A 23,823-nucleotide genomic window follows, 5' to 3' on the forward strand; every position below is an offset into this window, starting at 1 on the left:
GAGCTAATATTCTGGATCAGCAAAGTTTTGTGGCCCCTTTATACTTGAAGAGCTAACCAAAAAAGATTAGTAAGAATAGCACCTACATGGTTAAGATATCTACGGTATGTACAGACATTGTTTTATTGAGAGGCTATTGAAATAGATTTTAACAAAACACCGAACAATCTTTTGCTGAAGAGTAAGAGATGAGAGAGATTCGAGATTTCAGAGAAGGTAACGCGGATTTATAAAGATATCTACAGTTTTGAAATAACTTCCGAGGCCGACCGCTATTATTTAATTTTCGATTGAAGGTTTTGTCTTTAAAAAAATAGTTAAATGAAACAAAGATAAACCCTCCTACATTCTAGAGCTTTGGAATGCTGATCGAACTGCAAAGATTTTGGCGCAGGCGTGTTCTTCGGCGTCTGAATTAACAACTCCCGCAAAACGCAGTGACTCGTCTCAGTGAGGTGTGATTAATAAATATGTTTTAATTGTCTTAAAAAAAAAACAAAAGTTAATAATACAACATACATGGGCATTCTTATGTACAGCATTGCTCGATGCGGCTAAATGCGAGTTCTAGCCAGCATTGAGCCATGTTTTCGATGCGGCAAGAGGGTTTTCTTACGCTACGTTCTATGTCTACTTATCCCGATACATTTACAAGCCGGAAATAAAGTCTGGTTTGAGTTGGGCTGGCCTGCTTCTTACGCCTTAGACCAAGGTGGAGAGCTCGTGCAGAGAGATGTTCGTGATGTTGCTCATGTCCAGCATTGGTGGGCTAATCGAACCACTGGCTTCGCGACCCACCATGCAGGCGCCATTTCCGGTACTGGCTACTGGTTTGGGTGTGGGCGGAGTGGCAGTCGCTGGACGGATAAGGAACGATGAGTTGACGGCGCCGCCCCCAAGCCCACCAGCAACACTTGTGTTGCCCACACAGAGCAACGGATTAAAACTACCATGCGAATGGTTCGGCGAAACGGGAGTCACTGATGTGGGCTGCAGAATAGCGTGTTGTGAGCCGGCCAGTCCCTGTACTGTTTGAGGATATAGCTGCAAGACCTGATGCGGTGACAACGACTGTGGCGGCCCCTGGGCCAATGGATGACAATGCATGGATGGCAGCTGTCCACCAGATACAACCGAGACATTCAATGGAGCACTGCGATAGCTAATTGTCTTCTCCTTTTGCCAGACAAATACATTATGTACCATCGCGCCGCCACAGAAGACGATCCCCACACCAATCAGAATGCTGGTTATGATCGCCGGCGTCGAGTGGAAATGATTGAAGGTGTACAGTATGATGCCCGTGAGAAACACGGGTATCGATATGAAGAATCCACTGACGGCGCAGGTGCGACTGGCGCTAGACTTCTCCAGGTACTTATTATCCCGTCCATCGAACATCGGGGAGCGCACGAGCTTCACTGCGAAAAGAAATTGGATGGCGCACACCAGCAGGCAGCACAGATTCAACGACAACGAGAGGGCGCACAAGGCCAGCGTTACGTCGTACACGATTATATAGTCCTCGTTATTCACGTTGCGTGTCATCGTATCCTCACGACTGTTTGGCGATATTTTCAGCAAAAAGATCAACGACAACAAAGCAAACAGCAGTGAAACTGAGAGAGAAAAAGAGATGATGCCGAGAGACAACAAATAAGTTCAAGCTTGTTCAAACATTGGATAGTTATCTGATAATTTACCCAATTCCTAGATGTACCCTATTCTTAAGTTCTTCTCCCCAAAAGAGTCAGTCAGTCAAAAATAGATAGATACTTATAGAGATCGGATATTCAGTACAGGGTGCCGAGAAGCGAGTTGATTTTTAAAGAAACGTAGAACCTTTAAAGGTTTATAATTTTTAGGCTTTTTCTTCTACCTTTTCCCTCTGGACGGGCCTCCTGTTTTAATCCCCAATAGGAATGATTTAGTGTGAGCTATAAGCAATCTATTTCGATCAGTATTTCTTTAAACGAGGCATAATGTCTTTATATAACAACTAAATGAAGGGTTTCTCACTTTTTGAATACCTACGATCGAACCCTCATTTTTCAACTGGTTGACAATCATTTGACAAATTGCTATTTGGTTAATTCGAAGAAATATATAGTCCCTGGTTATAAAAAGTACATCAACAACTTTTTAAGGTTTCGAATTTTTAGGCTATTTTTTCTCCATTTCTCCTCTCGACAGTCTCTTTCCAAAATCCCTAGTTCTATGTAATCTGTCTAATAATTTCGTAGAAGAAATATGTAATCCCTGGTTATAAAAAGGCAAGGACAACTTTTAGTCTTCCTGCCAAGCTATATTAAAATTTTTAGGATTTGATCGGTATTTGTTATGGACTTACCCAGACATAGGAGGCCCAGACTGGTCAGGGCCTCGCGCGGACCAGGTCCGTGCTTAACTGGTTTGTTGATGCTGTGAAGTAGCCCCAGTCCCTGCTGGTGATGTTGTTGCTGGTGCTGCTGCTGTTGCATCAGGTTGGCCGTTAGGTTGTGGCAATTACTGTAGTTGTGCAGATTGCTGTGACTGTTGTGGTTGTTGTGGTTACTCTGGTGGTGAAGCTGGTGGTGGCTGTTGTTGTTGTTGTTGTGATTCAGGTTGCTGGCGGCCAGTATGTGTTGATTGGTGTAGGTATGATGATGCAGATTGCTGTTGCTGCTGTTGCAATTTCCATTGGGGGTCAGTGGCGTGAGCGGCGTGAGTGGCGTCAGCGGCTTCATGGGCGTTAGCGGAGTAACCATCGAAATGGGTGGCGCAATGTTGAGCAGAGTGGAGGCATTGCCAGCATTGGAGATGCGTGCGCCGCCATTGAGCAGCGTGCCACAGGTGGAGCCGTTCATTGATGTTTGCAGCAGCGATGCGTTCAATGCGGATATGTTCAGCGGCTGGGGAGGACGCAGGTGTATGTTGCGTGCTGTAGTTGCCACAGCGGCAGCAGAAGCAGCGGCCGCATTCGTCCCATTCGCTGTCGCAAGGGTGGGTGTCGATGTTGCCGATGTTGCTGTTGTTGGGTTCGCTGTTACTGTTGCAGTTGCGTTTGCATTTGCGGCTACAGCAGCGGCAACTGTCGCTGAGGGTGGATTGCCGCCGTTGCAGTTTCCGTTGCTGTTACTGTTGCTGCTGTTGTTGTTGTTGTTGCTGTTGCTGCTGCTGCTAGTGGTGCGGAGCAGCTGTCCATTGAGTGGCACGGGCGGAGCACCGCTTCCATTGGAAGCATGCTTCAGCATTTCCGCTCTGTGTGCAAGTGTTCAGCACTTGTTCGAGGTCGTCGGGGTCGACTGTAGCGCCTGATCTTGTCCGTAAGTCTGTTAAATGGCGCTATGCATGCCTCGTTGCTTGTAAACTGCTATGCCCTCTGCTAGGCTAAGAACTGACCAATGTTGTTCACATAATGAGCGTTAGCTGGAGCTGTCCTCTGAAATGGAGTATTACAAGTTCGTTTAATTTATTGCCTATCTCAATACTTAGCTCTTCAATCTAGACTTTATCAATTAGCTATTAGAGATTGTAGCAAGCGAAAGAAATATTATCTTTATTTCAAAGAAGAGCTTTACTTAGCCAGGTTCTCGACTCACTCTCCATTTGGTGAAAGATTGTATATAATAATTATAATTTTATTACATTTTGAATAATGCTTGAAACCTACACCGCAAGCCCCTGTTTTCTTTCCCTGAGAAATTAATATAATCTACTTTAAAATGAATCCTATTGGTTCCTATACGCTTTTTTGATGATAATGTGCTAGAGTCGGAACAGAAGCTAGTTATGATAATTGGAATTCCAACAGTCTCCTTCTTAACTCAATTTCAAGTCTGGAAGATCGCGCATAAACTTGAAGTCAAATATAGTGTCAGTACTTAACTGTAGTGTTATGGCCAACATTTGCTGGTAACAATTATAATAAAATAAAACAACTTTGTATTGTTTTCCTTATTGTATTATATATGCAGACACAGATTAATTTTCAAAAATGGTTTTGTAAATAAATAATAAATATCCAAATTTTAGCAATTTAATAAAGAAAAGTCTCAAACTGAAACCGAAAAATTACTATAATGTCCGAATAGAAGGTTAATTTGTCAAGAACTTGAAAGATTTTGTACAAACTTAATGGCTATGTAGTATAATTTTTATAATTGTGTGTATTAGTTTTCACTCTTTCAATTAGAAAGAGCTAACTCGTTAAGCAGATGTATGTATGTATGCTATATATAAAGTAAATGGAATTTTTGCATGCATGTGCTTAAAAGTGCAATTAGCCTAAGTTTAATGATGAAGAAAAAGGAAAAGCATACATTTTCGCACGCTGAAGAGGCGAATGCGTTTGAAATGGAAAATGCAGAGCATGTTTGAAATGCGGTAGAAACGAAGAAGCTGGAAACTGGAAGACGCCGCCTGGACGGCTAGGAAAATGTAACGGTTCAGATTTTAAATACTATCTATCTTACAGGTGAATATATGTATATGTATATATAAATGTATAGAATTATGAATGTCGCATACATATACGAGTACATACATACATATGTATGTATGTATGTAGGTACATTGCTGCATTTACGTTTTTTTGTGCTCGTGGATTACTTGGAATTGGCCTTGGCCCGTTTACCATTCGCAGTATGTTTCATTTGTTGGCTTACTTGTACGAATTAGTTGGAAGTTTCTTTGGTGTATCAATTTTTGTATTTTATTTCTTGCTGACACTGGGTTTAATTATTTGAAGTTGGGAGCGCTGCAGGTGCCGGACTGCCGATTTTTAAAGCGCTTCATTTTCACATGCACTTGGAAAAACAATAAACAAACATGTAGGCACAGGCACACTAACACTCATCCATATATACACACGGTCACGCACAATTCGCTGAGATGTACATATGTACGTGTGTACATACTTGTATGTACATATGTAATTGCCGTTTGTTATGGGCAATGGAAAACAAGTTTACATTTGGATTTTCCGTTCTTTAGGCTATTAATTGGCCTGACATTTACATAGTCACAAACTTAAGGCAGTAGTAAATTATATGCTTCGATCTCATCATCATCAGCATGGCTGCTATGGGCAAAACTTGATCAATCCGCGTTCCTCGATGAGCAAAGATCGACCAACAACTGGAAGAAAAACAAACGCGCAGCCGCGGCCAGTGGTGGCAGCGAAAGAGCGACGGAGAGACAAAGCGACAGACAGACAAATCGACAGAGAGAAGGCAGACAGCCAGTGAACGATCAAGTGACAAACTACATACATACTGTATATGTATGTATGTGTGTATGCATATACCTACATACATACATACATGCATATATATTTCAGAGGCTGCCTTTGCTTGGCTTGACTTTGGTATCAGCCGTTGGTTCTAGCTGCAGGGACTGCTGCCGTTGCCGCTGCTGATGAAGCCAAAACAAGCCGCACTATTCGCACAACCAGTTAACAAGTGAACGGGCGGTCTCTCACATACACACACATGCGCAAGCGCAAACGCGAGCGCAGGAGGCAACTGCTACCACAACAAACAATGCACAGTGGTAATGAAACAATAATAATTGATAAAAATTATCAGGTGCAATAGCACTTTAAGCCAAGACGCAGCTGCAAAGGTCATGTGTTATGTTGATACGAAAAGCCAGCTGCAACATTTGACCGAGCATAATGGATAAACGATAAGCAATGGTATCTTTTGTATTTTGCTTGCCGTTTTGAGCCACTGTTTTGCATAGGAATAAACGAACCTGATCAACACTGGACTCACACATACAGATGCAAAGAAAAGCAACGTGAGCGTATAATTGTCTGTTACCTTTACCAACTCAACTTCTTCAACTTGCTGGGCCACATTCCGCGGGTTCCGGCTGGAAGGTGAGCATTTAGTTCTCAACGTAGCGCAGACGGGTGGGCTGCTTGGCCGCTAGCTGCCGTTGTCAGTGGTTGCTATGACTTGATGTTGTTCTTGTTGTTGTTTCTGTTGCTGCGGCAACTTGCCGCAACAACATTTTGTGCCATGTTTCCTTGCATGCCATACATTCATGGCATATGTGTGCTCACATATCTATGTATTTATGCAGATATACAATGTTCATGCGTGTGTGAACGTACGTTGTACATTTGTGAGCTGCGCACACCTATAACCTGATCTACCCTGCGACCATTTGGGAACGCAGGAAGCGAGGTCCCGCCAAAAAAAACTAATTATATACTGAAACAATAAATGTTTTTACATGCACACTTACAAAAATATATGCCAAAATACATTGAACTAAAACATCAATTCTACAATATAGTATGTATGGCTTTTCTAAATGGCAGTTGCAGTTATCACATTTTATTTTATGACTAGCAACGGCTATAAGACCAATTAGTAGACAGAACGAATTATTTATTCACCGAAGGCAATTGATTTAAATTCATCCATAGCCTAAAATCGATGCATGTTAAAATATTTGCACTACAATTTATAAAACTCACCAAATTAAAAAAGAAACGTTCTATTCGCACAAATTTAAAAATCAACATCGATTTCAACGCGCTCCATTTTACGAATGTTTGTTGCCTGCTATCTCTAACCAGCTGTCAGTGCTGCCGAACATCGATAGTGAGGTTTGAAACGTTGATAGGTAGCACTGTCACTCGTCTCATTGAAAGGCAACAGCTGACAGTCACACACATACTCTTACAGATAAGTTGCACACACATTCTCATATATAGTGCTTGTGTATATTATTAGGAAAAAATTGTCATAGTCTGTATTTGTAAAATTGCTGTCACTGCCAAAGAGATAAAATGACTGATCGGAAAAAATTGGCCATAGCACTGGTATGCTCATCGAATCTAAATCGCAGCATGGAGGCCCACAATTTCTTGGCCAAGCGCGGCTTCAATGTTCGCTCCTACGGCACCGGTGAACGCGTGAAGCTGCCTGGCCTTACGTTTGACAGGCCAAATGTTTATGAGTTTGGGACCAGCTATGAAGACATTTACCGGGACTTGGAGTCCAAGGATAAGGAGTTGTAAGTGCACACAAATACTGTTTTCGTAGGCAGTAAACCGAAATACGTCCTTCGTCGTATCGCACTCACCTGTTCAACCAGTTACACACAGAACGGCCTGTTGCACATGCTGGATCGGAATCGGCGAATCAAGAAGTGTCCGGAGCGTTTTCAAGAGACCAAAGAAAAATTCGATATCATTGTTACCGTTGAGGAGCGTGTCTACGACTTGGTTATACTGCACATGGAGTCGATGGACTCAGTCGACAATCGCCCCGTACACGTGTTGAACGTTGACGTTGTGGACAACCATGAGGAGGCTTTGATGGGAGCGTTCTTGATAACGGACATGCTAAATATTGTGAGCATGGAGCAATTTGATTGCCGTCGCTTATTGTGATCATACATATATATTTATATATATCTTGCAGATTTCAAAATCAGACGACATAGACAATGATATTGATGAGATTATACAAGAATTCGAAGAGCGTCGCAACAAAACAATTTTACACTCGGTGATGTTTTACTGACGATCAACGCATCGAACAAACTCAACCTGCGTTAAACATACATATATTAGACCCTTGATATGGACTCTACATTGCAATTTCCGCATTTGCCCAAAGCGAAAAAGAACATTATTTACACACACTAACATACGTATACGTAAACTACACTGTATTCTTGCTTACATCACGAATTTCACAAAGCCAGAATCAATACTATTTACACATGCATACTAATTGACACTGCGCTATTCGTTTGGTAGGAGCCATTGCAAAGGATCGTGCTTTTCATTTACCCCGAATTAAATGTAGCGGACAGCAATACTATTTATACATTCAACTGAAGACGGCATATTATTCGAATTTTCTGATCATACTAGTAGCAATGAAATTAATTTACAAGACCTGTGTATATTTACATATTTATAAAAATTTATATATATGTATCTGTATCTGAGGATGCGTGTCCTTATGTCCTGTTTTATGTTGCATACGTACATATGTTTATACTCTGAGTAAATAATGGCGATATATTAATCTCAGGAAATATTGTTTAATGTTTTGTTATCTGATTCTAAAACTCCATCGAGGCGGGATGTGGTGTATGTGTATCCCGATGGCATCTCACAATCAACAAATATAAACTTTTTTAATCGTAACTTTTTGTTTATACATTTTAATTTTATTTTCTGTAAGTGCATATATTTACATATGCATCAAATACTATACATTCAAATGTCGTATGCATTGATTTAAAGTCAAATATACGTTATTTTGTATTTTATGAATTTTCAGCGGTATTTTTCTCATTAAACCAATATTTTTTGAGGACTTCAGAGAATAACAGAACTAAAGTGTTATGCTGTACAAATAAATCACTTTTTCGTTGTTATACATGAGCCAAAGAGTGGAGATAATTTTTTTTCTAGCACAAAAAAAAGAATAACGTATTATAAGGGCAATGAACGAAGAAAAATCGGTACTTCAATGGATCCTTCATACTTGTAGTAAAGTAAGAAAATATATTAATTTTCCCATAGTTAAAAAGGTCATACTAAGCAATTGGTATGTTTGTTTGTCTGTATGAACGCATCGAACTCGAAAAATGCAATAACTAGAAACAGATACAAGGATTACAATTTTTTTTTTAATTGTCTGCAATTGCTCTATGAAATATTTTTTTTACAAATAATTATATTTCAGATAGAGTGTATTGGTGGATACTCCATGCGTTACTCCAGCATTTTTATTATTAGAGAGTGTTCTTAAAGCTTTTATCATTCTTAATTTAGCAGCACAAAAACAGCCCGGTGAAGTTCTTAGCTCAAAATTCAAGAATCCAATCTTGTTGCCAAGTGTAAAAAGAGAGAATTATCAAAAAACAAAATGATGAAACTATTCCGAACACCTTTTTAACAAATTACATTGATATGAACATAGCTTACACACATACATATGCGTATGATAACATTACATACAATATGTACTTGTGTGTATGTATAATTTAATAAATTTCCAATTTCACGCTTTGGGTGCTATATATATACATATGTATGTGTGTATGTATGCATGTAAGTACATTTGTACATTGTATGTATGAGCATTCAAAAGCAAGAGCAGGGTTAGCATTATCACCGAGAACATGTGCTTTAACACTTTCCCAGAGACTTCACACTACACATACACACATCTATCTGTATGCAAGTGACACTTGGAGAAATTCAACCAAAAGATCTATTTTAAAGCAGAACAACCTTGTTCGGTAACTCTTACATCATTGACAATTGTACATATGTATGTAAGCCACACATCTTGAGCGATCTTATAGGTAAAAAAATGTTCTTTTTCTATATTATTATGATTTAAATTATTGTTGTTATTTTTATTATTATTATATATTTGAACTTAAAGTTAGAACGGCCATCGTAACATGTTGCTAGCCTTGCCTGCCAGGGTGTGTACATTTCACAATTGATATATCCAATTCTATTGATTAAATTTGATTTCTTCTATGTTTTCTAAAGGGGCGTTATCGATATTGTAGAAGAAAAATCCAGGATATCAGAACATGTTGCACTTTGTTTATGGAGCTATGACAAAGCTGGCAGTTATTGTTTATTTGTTACGTTTGTGCTAAAGTGCTTTCTAATTAATTATGTTTAAATCAACTTTTCCTTACTGCCTTAATTATTTTCAAATTCCTTTTAGTATACAATCTTTTGTTAAAAATATTGTTGCATGCAAAAAAAACAAATCAAATACAATAATTATAAAATTATATTTGGGGTTTGGTAAAATTCAACAATAATTGTTGCAAATGTAAAATGTAATGAGAAAAATTAATAATTAAATATTTTTTGTTTAGTGTAAGAAAAAAGTGCACTTGTAATGTACATTTGTATGCAAGTCAAATATGTATGTGAATGTGTGTGTGTGTACCTGTGGATTGTTTTTGGACATTCATACAAGTATATACATAAGCATGTCCGAGTACATATGTAAGTACATACCTTCGAAGGTAGTTACTAACTCTTTGTTTAAAAATTAGACGCGCTTTCAAAACTCTTTTTTCCCACAAGTCAACATTGGCATTGTGACACACATTTACACACACCTGAGCAGGTGATGCCCACACACACACTCACACTTACACACGTCAGTGCATGTGTGCACACTGCATACATACATATGTACACATGTATGTATGAGACGTAATCTTTATAAAGCAGAGAACCGGCACTCGCACTCGCGTTTAAACTTAAAATATCAAAAGTTCGTGCGCTCTTTGTGTTACAAAACGCGTTTTCTCATACCCTTTGCTCGTTGGATATTAGTTTATGAACAATATATGTAACGCATACGATCATTTATCAATTAATCGCTGTCTAATTTTGCAAAGCTGTTTGTACATTTTACATATAAAGTTAAGGTTGATCGAAATTAGATAGCTTTGAAAACCCTTTCTAACACACAGTAATAACTTCGGTGTGATTATATTTTAAAATATTAAATACATATATTGAAATATTAAAAATTATTTTCTAAAATAGGCGATAGGAAATAATAATTATAGTAAAAAAATCTCTCCTTATTCTTCCTTCGGACAGACAAATAATTTACACACAGATTTCTAGGAATTCACAAGTATTCCGTGAATATAATGGTAAAGTTTTTAGAGCAACAAATTAATTAATGCAAAATGCCGCAAATAATGGAAATTGTTCTGTTATTTCGATTGTAAATGCCAATTGAAATGCGGTTGACATTGAATTCAATGCGAAAAGCAGAACAAATTCGATTTATTATCTTGGTTGATTGACTTTATTTGGAGATATGCAAACATTTTTGGGAAACCGGCATGAAAACAGTATTAGCTGGTCCATTACAGTTTTTCCGTTCAGTGTTTTAGAGAAGCACACAAACTCAAGCGATTTGCATTAACACTTTTTGACAATATCTTACAAGTGTAGGGTATGTCTATGGTCGAGAGAGCTAGACCATGCGCTTCATAATGTTTTTTTTTTACCATTGTTGTTGTTGTCAGTGCTGCCATTGGCACTTCGTGCATGGTTAGTCTGTTTGCGCTGGCGCAGTTGTGTTTCGATCGTGTAGAGCTCTGTACTGGATTTTTTGAGGGCTCGCTTCCGTTGGCTTTAAGACAATACAAGAAGACGACCAAAACGCTCTGTGCAAAGTTTTATTCGTATAAGTATAAACACTTACAGATTTTATAAAGACTGTTTAATTATTTTTTTTAAATATTTGTGAGTGCATTTCGGAAAGCAGCTCAACAGCCCACAACGATTGTTTTAAAGATTTCGCAACATAACATAATCTGATTAATTGCAACCGCAAACAACAAACTGAAGCAACAGCGTATTAACTCATTATTATACATACATACATATGTACATGTACATATAGCCGCAATATTTGGACGAGTACATTTTTTGGGACAGCTAACGAGATCTCCACAAAATGGCATATCTAGAAGGTGGTAAGTTTTTGAATTATGCTAAATGATTATGCTTTTATGATCTTGATCTTAAAATTATTTGCTTGACCATGTACTCAATGCGATTTGATTTGGTTTTAAGTGATTTCTCATGACCCACACCACGCCCACTCCCCAAAGTCCGCTGCCTTCAGTACGCTCAGGGTCACCTACAAAACAGCTAATCGCATTCTCAATCTCCAGCTACTGCATTATAATAACCCATTACCATATTTTCATGCCCATGTATTCACGTTGTTTATGCGTTTTTCGCAACCTTTTGAGGGAATGCTCTTTAATCACAAAAGGAATACAAGTGAGCTTATCAAGTTTTTCAGATCGAACTTTATTGATTAGCACAACAGACGAATCGAGTCTAAAAATACTTAAGAGGAAAATACAGCGAGTTGATAATAAATAAATAGTTATGTATATCATGCCACTCGTAAAATATTCTCAATGATACAGAAAGGTGAAATGGTATCTTACTATGATAAGTTCTTTTTCATTTATAGCTATTTTTTGAGCATTTTTACGAATTTTCAATACAAATATCATTGATCAATGGTTAATAAATGATATTTTAGATTAAACAAAACCAGCCTTAATCTTAATATTTCTGTTCCCATGTTGGATGTTGTTTTATGAAATGTATGTACATACAAGTATGTAGATAGTAAAGTTGATTAATGCCGACGACCTTAAATGTATAACATTTTTATTAATTTGTGTCTGTTGGACACAAAGCTAAAGAGCCTTTCTAAATCGGCATATATATATATACATATTTATTTAAAATGCTTTCGAATTCAGTGAAGACCTTTATTGTCATTGCAACATCTATGAATCATTGTTCACGAATGCCGAACAGCTTTCAATTTAGTTGCGATCTTATTAATTCGAATGTTATATGAACAGTCATTTATAAATTCTAAGATAGCTGGAAGATATGCTTGCATTATATACGGGTATATACATATTTTATCTGGTGCTTGATGTTAAAATATCGTACTTGCTTGAACAGATAAGAGTATATTTTATAAAATGTTTATATATTAGACCTCTTTGTGTACATATAGTATGTTGGCTTAAAATGCGGGCTGAGCTTATCGAGTTTTTTCCATTCCCGACTGCTAAACTTGTTATTCCCTTGGTTCCAAGGCGGCCGAATTTCTTTCGCTATGTCATACAAATATTAATCGTATATACATACATACATATGTATATCAAAAGAGCGTCAATATTTGTTACAGAATTGACTTTTTGGCAATCTTTAAATATAATATTGTCATCAAATATTTGTTCAAATTGTTGATTGAAGCCATATCCACAAAAGTTGTTCTAAATATTAAAAAAATAAATATGATTTTAAATCAGTAATTAATTAGCAACAAATATTGTTGTTATTTTGGTGTGCTCAGTAACATTTATTTTTAGTTCCAATTTATAAAATCTTTTATGCAAACAAGATTTTTGTTGAAAATTATATTTTGATTTTACCGATCAGCTGTTTTTAAACATAACAAAAAGGTGGAGTTTCCATTTTCTATTTAAGTATTAATTAGTTTTAAACAAAATCTAGTCTTACACGGCAGTTATCAATACATAATAATGTTGAACTAATTGGAAAACATTGACTACAAAAAATAACAAGAAAAGGGTCACAGTATTTGGATTGTTTGCGATATTAAAATTATTGCGAATAATTGTTGTATCCCCCATATCATATGTATATCTGCAGCTGCATTTGAGCTTTTGTTTTCCAACACCGGCAACAACTTATCGCTCTCTGTCTTTCTCTGTCTTCTTCCGCATTTGAAAATACATGAGCGCGAGCGCGCTTTGCTGTGTCAAGAGCAAGCGGTCATTGGATTTGTGTGCGTGTCGATATCAGCCCATTGACTGCAACTAACATACATACATACATATGTATGTAGCCCCTTCCGCACTCTACGCCTCCTATAGCAAACGAGGCGTGTCCCTTTGCACAACAGCCTTCAGTTTGTATGCACATGCAGATGTACATACATACTATGTATGTATGTTGTGTGTAAATATAAAAGTACATGCGATTTATTCTGTATCCCTTCATAAACATGTGCATTTATAAAAGAGTACAAATAGATACATATGTATGTATGTGCTCATTTATGATGTAGATATGTACATACATATGTATGTAAGTACAGTTAGACCTCTAATAAAACGTATTTATTAAAAAAAAAGTATTCTTTATAATGGAAGGCTTAAAAATGATCTTACAATTAATATTTATGCTTATATTTATGATGATTTAATGTGCAAATGAGAGATAGAATTGAAGAATTATAGCTTATTATAGCTTATATACGAAATATGTATGTATGTTTGTAAAAATATTATGGTGTTGAAAAACCAGGAGCATTGTTAGCTATTTTGAATCACACGTGAAAATATTTCTAAAATTAAAATATTAGAATTTTCGATGTGTTCAGCTTGAAAGACGACTTGGGTGTGTATGATATTACGGGTAGTATTGAGAGCCGCACTATACGGCGTATACTTAACGTTGTTGTTGTTGTTGTTGATTTTTTTTGCACTTCGTGTGTTCCCACTCACTGTCAAGATGATGACGACGGCATCGCAGTCTGCGTCGCTGCCCCTGCTTACATATTTCAATGACAAATACGACGCCACAGCTTATTCAGTTTTTTGCAACCACATCGACAGATACACCGGTTATAGCCATCCAACAAGCCGGGCCCAGCCAATTGCAGATCAGCAGATAAATTGACCTTAACCTTCAAGCCTTCTGGCGGCAATAGGAACGAAGTAAAAGGTGCATTCACAGACTTTTAGTAATGTCTTGAATGTATTTAGAGTTACAAACGGTTCGCAAATTAGGTTTGGCTAGAACGCAATACACCTTTTCCAAACTGTTTCTGCCGGTATCTCTCTTATGGCTAAAAACGTCGCTGAAAGACACATTTGCCAGCACTTTTGGGCATTCAAGAACGTACGAATTTTCAGTAATAAAATGATCATTGGCTTGTAATTCACAGATCACAACACCCAAGGGACATTGGACCTAATAATTAAATCGCTGAAGTCACCAAAAATGATATGTGAGGGCATACATTTTGATAGAAAGATACCGCATACATTTGTAATATTTGGCGCCTCGGTAGAATACATTTCTTATTTGAAAATATATTTGGATACATCAATATTTTTTGCTTTTGCAGGGTGATTTGGCCAAGAAGAAAATCTATCCCACACTATGGTGGCTCTATCGTGACGACCTCCTGCCAAAGCCCACCAAATTTTGCGGCTATGCCCGTTCTAAGCTAACTATCGAAAAATTAAAGGAAAACTGCAAGCAATATATGAAGGTATTTCAAAGTATTTTATGGTTTTCTTGGTAATAGATATGTACATACATGAATATTATTTGGTTGTACTATGATCATATTGTTTGAAATTTTATTAAATTTCCCTTAAAGGAAAGTTGTAACAGATTTTTATTAGCCGAGCTCAACTTTCTATTCTACAGGGTGCGCCATCTTTTATGTCGGTATGCAAACATTGAATATCCTTGAAAATAAACAACCGATTTTTAAGTATGAGATATTTTTATTTAATTTGGTTCTGTACAATTTCTTGAACTGAGGTTTTCAACACTGGTCTACTCAAATCAATCGGTTCACTAATGACAAAGTTATTCAATATCTACATACCGACATAAAAGATGGCGCACCCTGTATATTCTTAAAAATATACATATGTAAAAAATATACATATATGTATATTGAGTCGTTGATATCAAATAGGGCTTTATTGAAAAAAATAAATCGATTGAACATACTATATATTGTATTAATTGTAACTTTCTTGAAGGTTTTCATTTAAAAACAAAAGAAATCTTTTGATCAGCTGTATTTTGAATGAAGGATCAGTTTAGGACCAGTGCTAATTGATTCAAGTACTATTATGAAATCTGTATATATGTATATATTTATTATATGCAGGTACAAGCGCACGAAGTGGACAAATATGATGAGTTCTGGGATCTTAATGAATATGTGGCTGGCAATTATGATGGACGGACAGGATTTGAATTGCTTAACCAACAGCTGGAACTGATGGAGAACAAAAATCGGGCTAATCGCATATTCTACTTGGCGCTGCCCCCAAGCGTTTTTGATGAGGTGACGGTGAACATCAAAAATATCTGCATGTCGACTTGGTAAGTCTGGAAAATTGTTTGATTTAATGAGTGGTTTGTCAACTGTTTTAAATTTTTTAGCGGCTGGAATCGCGTCATTGTGGAGAAACCCTTTGGGCGAGACGATGTCTCGTCAAAGGCATTGAGCGATCATTTAGCAGGACTTTTCAGCGAAGAGCAGCTCTATCGCATTGATCACTATTTGGGCAAGGAAATGGTACAGAATCTGATGACAATACGCTTTGGCAACAAGATACTCAGCTCGACATGGAATCGTGAGAATATCGCTTCCGTTCTGATCACATTCAAGGAGCCCTTTGGCACACAGGGCCGTGGCGGCTACTTTGATGAGTTTGGCATCATAAGAGATGTCATGCAGAATCATCTGCTGCAGATTCTCTCACTGGTGGCCATGGAGAAGCCGGTCAGCTGCCATCCCGACGACATACGCGACGAGAAGGTGAAGGTCTTGAAGAGTATTGCGGCGCTCGAGCTCAAGGATATGGTGCTGGGCCAGTATGTGGGCAATCCGCAGGGGCGCACCGAGGATGAGCGAACTGGCTACCTAGAGGATGAAACGGTTGACAAAAACTCTACCACGCCCACCTATGCCTTGGCCGTGTTGCACATCAACAATGAGCGCTGGCAGGATGTGCCTTTCATTCTACGCTGCGGTAAGGCGCTAAACGATAGAAAAGCCGAGGTTCGCATTCAGTACCACGATGTTCCGGGCGACATCTTTGAGGGAAACTCGAAGCGCAATGAGTTGGTAATACGAGTACAGCCAGGGGAGGCGCTCTACTTCAAGATGATGACCAAAACTCCCGGCATCACTTTCGATATTGAGGAAACTGAATTGGATTTGACATATGAGCATCGATATAGGGGCTTCTATTTGCCGGATGCCTACGAGCGCCTAATATTGGACGTCTTTTGTGGCTCCCAGATGCATTTTGTACGCTCCGATGAGTTGTGTGAGGCGTGGCGCATCTTCACGCCCATTTTACACAGAATCGAAAAGGAACGCATTAAACCAATTCCCTATTTGTATGGATCGCGTGGTCCCAAGGAGGCGAACCGCAAGTGCGAGGAGAACAACTTTAAATATTATGGCTCCTACAAATGGCATGGCAACAGAAGCACCTCGAGTTGAGGGATTTCTTGGGGTACAGGAGAACTGGAGTACTGGGGGCGCATGTTTGGGGTTAATTGGGGTTCAGTTATCAACTGTGTGGGGTTGATGGCGTGTGAATAATGTTAAAATATCGTTTAAAATACATACATACGTTGTATGTATAATTCTGGTTTGTACAGCTTCTTGTTATTACTATACACAATAGAATCTATAAATATATAAAAAATTCAACTTATTTTCAACGTATTCTTTGTCGTATTTAATACCCGCGCCTGGCGCCAATATAAGTTCAATATAAGTATGTGCGTACATACATACCCTGTATATACTTGTAGTATAGTAGTATACTTACAAACATACTTGTATACAAACTGCAATACATATGAACAAGAATAAGTGTATAACGATCTATACATACTTGTACATACATGCATTAACCGTTCGTATCAACAGAATATCAACGATCAACAACAAAGGTCGTTAAACATGCCAGAGAGTTTTCGAACAGTACAAACACCAAGTAAAGGACCGGTCGTATGACGTCACAATAGCATCTGCGATATAATCATAATATTGGCATTGTGGCTTTTTCATGCGTCCAGTTTGACTTGCAGTTCTGTTCAAAAATATTGCGGTTATATTTAAAGGTTACTAATACATACACAAATGATTAATTGTAATAGACTAAATAAAACAAGAGAGCGCTACAGTCCAGCAAGCCCGACAGTTAATTAGATGCTGCAGCTTGTGGGCGTAATACCGGAGTGAAATTGTTTCGCAAATAACTTTTCTTAGAATTAGCCGATTTAGATGATATTTAAAACAAAAGTAGATTATTATAGTATAAATTATGTGTGCAAAGTTTGTTTAAGGTAGCTTTTGAAATGTGGACGGTATTGACGAAATTCTGTAGCATGGAAAGGGGGCTAAAATTAAAAAAAAAAAAAATGAACTCGCCCTTTCTTGGACCTCGAAGAATCTGGATACCAACTTTGGTTGTTCCTGCTTTTATAGTTTCGGAGATCCTTGCGTTCATACAGACAGACGGACGGACGGAGGGACATGTCTAGCTCGATTTCTCTCGTCATGCTGATTCAGAATATATGTATATACTTTATGGGGTCGGAGATGATTCCTTCTGCATGTTACATACTTTGCACAAACCTAATATACGGGTACAGGGTATAACAAGCATCATTTCGGAGATGAGAGCACAAGAGAGTATAAATACTTACGCGGCGGTAATTGTGACGTATTGCGTAGCGTAGAACATTAAAGTCGCCAGCTCGACTCTGGTATACCCTGCACTCTACCCACTATTTTTAAAACTACTTGTATTTTATTAAATACCCACATATTTACAATGTCGTAGTAAATAAAACAATTTGGAAACAATATGGATTTTTATTGCATCCGATGTTAATGTAAATTTTGAAACAAAACTCATTAAATACACGATATCCAGTATACCCTTGACCATTCGAGTACTGGGTATAATAACTGCTATGTTCTTGGTGTCATGAGAATGCTCAATAAAGACAATCGATTCCCGTCCCGAGGATCATCGCAATATTGTTGGCTGTTTCCAGTGGGTAAGTAACCAGTTTTGTGAAATGCTGCTGCCGCCTTCGGAGATATATAACCTGTGCTCACCATCATCGCAACGTTTTCTGGTATACTTGAGTCCCGGAACATGTGTAATTTATTTCCCATTATTTCCGGTTTTGTATAGCCGTTGTTGGCAGACGCTGGTGTATCCATTTGGGAATTCGCTGACATCATTAGATAAGGGTCAGTAAAGCAACTGGTAGTTAACCTACTATCATTCTCATGTATGTATTCCATTTGGGTTTGATTGTTAGCAGGCGCTGGTGAATCCATTTCATAGCAGTCGGGGATTGTCGAGCAACAAGTATCTGAGTTAATATCATTGCCATTTCTATGTTCCAATAGGTTTTGGTTCTCATTTCGCTCCCCTTGCTCAGAGTCAATTTTTGACAAGCTATCATCTGTTCTTTGCTCCTGGCTCTCCCTACGCAACATGTCCCTTATGCCTTCGGGTAAAGTGGCCTTCGCAATACGCTCTGTATTAATTTTTGTAACAATAAAAATTATAAATACAAATATGGGAAAAGCGGCGAGTATTGAATATTTCTGGTGGGAGGTAAGAAAGGTATGTACTTGTACATTTCGCAGACCGATGCCTTCTGCAGTCGATTTATGTAAATGCCAGATCATGCCTCCACTAAGGTTGTCCTCATAAATGGCCGAGATAGCAATGTTAATGGCACCCTCCTGCCGTTTAACAACAAACGAACTCCGACGACTAGTTATGTTCTCAAAACGTATGGGCTCATCATCCTTGCAATCGGACAGATTTTTTGGATTTACGTGACACCAAAATATGGTATAACCTCTTAAGCCAGTTTCATACTTCGGCGGCTTCCATGTCAAAGTAATAGTCTCATCAAAATCAATATTTTGCACTACGCGCTGCTCAAGATCAGCTAAAGTTATGGCAGGAATATTGAAATGGCTTTCATTTATCGAACTTCCAACTTGATTCTTGCTTCTTAGGGCGATAGTGTGGTTGGCAGACATGTCCCAGTTCCGTATGACAGCCCAGTTTTTGTGCATTTCTATTTCTGATACATTCCTGAAAAGTTAAGTATAATGATAGAAATCAAATATTATAGAATTTTTTTATAGTAGGTAGCTTTATTTTATGTTCAATTTAATGAGATTTACAATACATTTCTTAATTTTTTATAGTTACGCCAAAAAATAAAGCTATATTTCAATTTGATCGACTTGGTTTAAAAAACCGTCTGCCGATCACCAACAATTACGCTAAACTATATAGATACCAGATCGTTGGCAGTGCAGTTCGGATAACATGTTGGTGTTACAGCAAAACTTAATTAACAATTAATTTACCGCCGTCAGCCATTGTTATTTATTTATTTGCTTATTTATTAATAAAAGTATTTTATTTTATGTCATTATATTTATTCCTTTCATTTTTATTTGATTAAATTTAATCAAATGTTATATATTTTTTATTATGATTCAATCAATGATTCGAATTCATATAATTTTCAATAGCAGTTCATTTGTCTTCTTCTTATTTATAGACTACCCGGTAGACTATGATTTATAAGAGTCGCTGTTTCTTGTGGTATTCCAGTTTCCCAGGAATATTTGTAATGCGTCGTCTGAGGCTGGATCGGCAACCATTTAGCGGCTTTTATAGCTATTTATAGCTGTGTTTATTATCATTTTCTAGCTAATTTTCTATCGATTTTTAGTGGCTTTTCTAGACATTTTCTGGCGGATTTTCTACCCTTTCTTTAGCTACTTATAAATAGCAGTTTTTTGAGCCATTTTCTAGTGGTTTTGAAGCTCGATAAGCGAAAGCAATAACCATTTTCTAGCCATTCTTTTCAAGATGAATAATTATAGATTATAATTACTAATCTACAAAAAACTGAACTCAAATTAAATCACTTCAATACAACTATTAGGTTTCACTTCTATCGCATGTTTGTTTATTTGCAGTTGTAAAGCTGTTTCATCTTCTTCTTCACGTATACCTACATGCAGATTTAACAGAAGAATGTTCTGGGTCGATGAAATGTGGTTAGCCCACGCGAATGTATTTGTTTATTTGGAACTGCATCTACATACAAGCAGACTGATGATGTAAAGTCTCCTATTATGTACACATATTAACTCACAAATACTTACATTACGTATTAATTTATTTATGTGGATTTCATGAGTTCCCAGAACTGATTAAGTGTTAACGACACAGCCTACTCACCCGGGAAGACCGTTCTTGGAATATCTGCTGATAACAGTTTCGAAATTTGAACCGAAATGATCTGTCCTGTTCAATTGCTGCCAATATACGCGAAGATTTTGTTTGTTTCCAGTGGGAATTACAAAGTAGTTGCCTCTGATAACTGTAGGAGGTCGCGGAGGGATTGCGGGCAGAGTGGTAAAGTTTCTATAAAGTGTGGGACTCCATTCTGTGCTATTCTTGTTAGTACTGCGCACACGCACCGCTACATTATAGTTAAAATTGGCGTAGGGCAAATCCTTACGATATAATGTGTGGGTTGTTTGAAATTTTCCCATTGTAATATTCCACATATTTAGACTGTCGTGCAGATCGGGTATATTGCTGTTTGATTCCAGAAGATTTGGCTCAGCTCTCACATAATACTCAAATGCTTCCAAATTATCGGAGCCGATGCATTTATGAAACCAGTCATGATGGTTATTATCCAAAACTAAACATATTGAGGTTGCGGTTAGGTGATGATTCAGTAAGATGGGTTTATCAGGAATCGCTCTCTCACAAATGTCAATCGTGAAATTCAATGGAACGGAATCCACAGTTAGCTTAAAGTAGTAAAGCCTTTTTATAGACTTAAAAGCAAAGCTACAATTGTATTGCAACATTTCCTTATTGAGCTCACATTTAACGACTTCGTTTGGCTGATTCTGTTTTAAGATCGAGTACTGCAATGTGATTTGTGGATCTAGATTAAGTGACGTTAATTGTATAATGCACTCCATGCGATGGAAGTTGTAGTTGTGACACTTGTAGTCCTGCAGCGGCTGCTTTGGACCCACAGAGACCTAGGCAGCTGCCACTTTGTAGTCCCCACAGTAGCATTGGTAACTGTTGCGATACTGAGGTGGGGCTTCCCAAATTGTGTATATAATGCTGCTCCTGTTAAGCCTCCCAATGGCTGGCAGTCGCTTCCCATCCATCTTGAAGTGCAGATCTGACGAGCAGCGTTCCAAGAGCACTATGTTTCTAAAGTTTGGGTTAAGGGAACACGTTATGTTGAAGGTTGATCCATTTATTTCTTTGATCGACTCTGGCATAACCCAGCCTGGAATCATTTCATTTTTGCAATTTATTAACCGGCAATTGAAAGCGCAAAAAAAAACTACTATAAAAACGGTCTGAGGTCGGCACCGCATTGTATTATTATTTTGTATTGAAAACAAAATAGGACGCGATAAGAAACATATTTAAATGTGCCTGCTCCAGAGCTCGGACGATCAGTTCTCTCGACCGATTCTTATACACTGAACAACTGAAATTATGATTACAGAATTATAATGGATCCGTTTAATGCCAACACATACATATGCACATACTCGTAGCAGCGATCACGTACTCGTACATACGACGATAAGCTGTAAATTATTAAAACTCTGGCAAAGGGTTTATCTCCTTTGCAGAGAACAGCAGAAACCCTAATATGACATATATATTATGCAGGCATATTAATATTTGTATATCTGTGCATCTGGCAGTTTTTTATACTATTACAACATATACTCGAGTTTAAACCATATCTAACGTCTATATCATATAAAACCGATCAGTTTTAAAAAAAATTCCAAAAATGTTTGTTATAAATAAACGACATTTGTATATAATTGCAATTTATAGAAGGGTTTGTAGTGATGTGTATAAATCAGGGACCGCAAATAATGAATATTTTGTTTTTTTTTTAAACGAAAAAATCATTCACTTATAGTACAGGGTGCGCCATCTTTTATGTCGGTATGTAAACATTGAATATCCTTGAAAATAAACAACCGATTTTTTTAATTTGATTCTGTACAATTTCTTGAACTGAGGTCTACTCAAGTCAATCGGTTCACTAATGACAAAGTTATTCAATATCTACATACCGACATAAAAGATGGCGCACCCTGTAACTTTTGGAAAGCGAGGAATTTACTGACATCCTTTTTAAGGATTATCTATGTATTTTCACCATGATTTATAAATTTTAATTTGTATTCATTCGCTCACAATTTAATGAGTTTTACTTTAAAAATTAACCACTCAAAACTCAAAATTAATCATTAAATTGTGAGCGAATTAATAAAATTAAAAAATAATCATTATTTTGTAATTTTTTTAATAACCACTTATAATGATTACAGTCGCTGTGTATAAATAAAAATACATATGTATGCAATGATAAACAAATAAATACATATTTTAACCTTTTGGAATAAGGCGCCTTTTTGTGGAAAAAGCTGCGTACGCCTCTGTACTATATGTATGCATTTAAATATTTAACAATACCGCACGTTTTAGTTCAATTACAATTCAGGGAAAATGAAATCAAATACCCTGTACCCTGTGCCCTATACCCTGTACCCAGAATAGTTGAGTGCGAATTTATGTAACACACAGAAGTATGTGGGGCAGACGTCAGATTCTCCCAAGTCGGAGAAAACACACATTTGTGTTTGCTGCTGTGGCATAACTCTGTACTGCACACAAAAACGTATGTATATGCATACATATATATATACGAACAAATTAAGAGGTACACAGTTCACTGTTGCAATACTTTTTAACCAAAAATGTACCTGGATAGAAGGGGAATTTATTTATTTTCTTTATAATTATTTAAAAAAATGTTTTTCCCTAGCATATATGTACATATTTTTTCCCCCCTATGTGTACACATACATTCTTACTGATTGGAGGTCCCCTAGCAATCGAGTCTCCAGATTCTTATTAAAATGTATAATATTTGTAGAGGCCGTCAAAGGTTAATATATTTTTCCAGAGCTTAACAAATAAAAATTCCAAGTAATTCAACATTTATTTCTTCATTTCATATATATAATACTTTCAAAGTCATTTGTAGTTGATGATGAACCAACCACGTACCGCAAATAATAATTATTTTGATTTCTTCTTAACAAAAACAAGAGAGAACGCTACAGTCGAGCAAGCCCGACAGTGTAATACCCTGTACCCAGGTAAAGTTCCGTCACTGAGTTATATGCGCCCATAGCATTCAGGTTCCCCTAAGCCCTAGGTAGAACGAGTTTGTGCTTTTTTCTGATACACCCCCCTCCCCGCACTCCCCCGCAATTCGTGTTTTTCCTAACTCCGGTAATTCTTGGAATTTTGAACTCAAATTTGGCATATACATCC

The 23,823-nt window shown here is 37.4% G+C and overlaps 4 protein-coding genes across 5 annotated transcripts; 2 read left to right on the top strand and 2 right to left on the bottom strand.

The window, feature by feature from the left end:
* Positions 1-456: 456 nt before the first annotated feature.
* Positions 457-3,285, bottom strand: LOC115627175. Its single transcript, XM_030522774.1, has 2 exons — positions 2,351-3,285; positions 457-1,619 (listed from the first exon to the last, which is right to left on the bottom strand). Exons 1-2 carry the CDS (start codon positions 3,231-3,233, stop codon positions 703-705), a joined length of 1,800 nt encoding a protein of 599 aa, XP_030378634.1. The 5' UTR covers positions 3,234-3,285; the 3' UTR covers positions 457-702.
* A 3,429-nt stretch (positions 3,286-6,714) lies between these two features.
* LOC115627176 (RNA polymerase II subunit A C-terminal domain phosphatase SSU72) lies at positions 6,715-8,158 on the top strand. Its single transcript, XM_030522775.1, has 3 exons — positions 6,715-7,011; positions 7,093-7,351; positions 7,422-8,158. The coding sequence occupies exons 1-3, from the start codon at positions 6,785-6,787 to the stop codon at positions 7,521-7,523; spliced, it is 588 nt and encodes a 195-aa protein (XP_030378635.1). The 5' UTR covers positions 6,715-6,784; the 3' UTR covers positions 7,524-8,158.
* Positions 8,159-11,140: 2,982 nt separating this feature from the next.
* On the top strand, positions 11,141-17,078 carry LOC115627412 (glucose-6-phosphate 1-dehydrogenase). Of its 2 annotated transcripts, none has more exons than XM_030523072.1 (5): positions 11,141-11,496; positions 14,535-14,656; positions 14,718-14,864; positions 15,501-15,718; positions 15,779-17,078. In XM_030523072.1, exons 1-5 carry the CDS (start codon positions 11,478-11,480, stop codon positions 16,848-16,850), a joined length of 1,578 nt encoding a protein of 525 aa, XP_030378932.1. In that variant the 5' UTR covers positions 11,141-11,477; the 3' UTR covers positions 16,851-17,078. The 2 variants fall into 2 exon arrangements, with proteins under 2 accessions (XP_030378932.1, XP_030378933.1); XM_030523073.1 differs by lacking the exon at positions 11,141-11,496 and adding an exon at positions 14,293-14,311.
* Positions 17,079-18,298: 1,220 nt separating this feature from the next.
* On the bottom strand, positions 18,299-21,416 carry LOC115627362. The gene is made up of 3 exons (XM_030523012.1): positions 21,317-21,416; positions 20,656-21,127; positions 18,299-19,488 (listed from the first exon to the last, which is right to left on the bottom strand). The coding sequence occupies exons 1-3, from the start codon at positions 21,414-21,416 to the stop codon at positions 18,336-18,338; spliced, it is 1,725 nt and encodes a 574-aa protein (XP_030378872.1). The 3' UTR covers positions 18,299-18,335.
* Positions 21,417-23,823: the final 2,407 nt, after the last annotated feature.

This window comes from Scaptodrosophila lebanonensis, unplaced genomic scaffold (assembly GCF_003285725.1).
Source record: "Scaptodrosophila lebanonensis strain 11010-0011.00,11010-0021.00 unplaced genomic scaffold, SlebRS2 tig00000092-arrow-pilon, whole genome shotgun sequence".
NCBI classification, from domain to species: domain Eukaryota; kingdom Metazoa; phylum Arthropoda; class Insecta; order Diptera; family Drosophilidae; genus Scaptodrosophila; species Scaptodrosophila lebanonensis.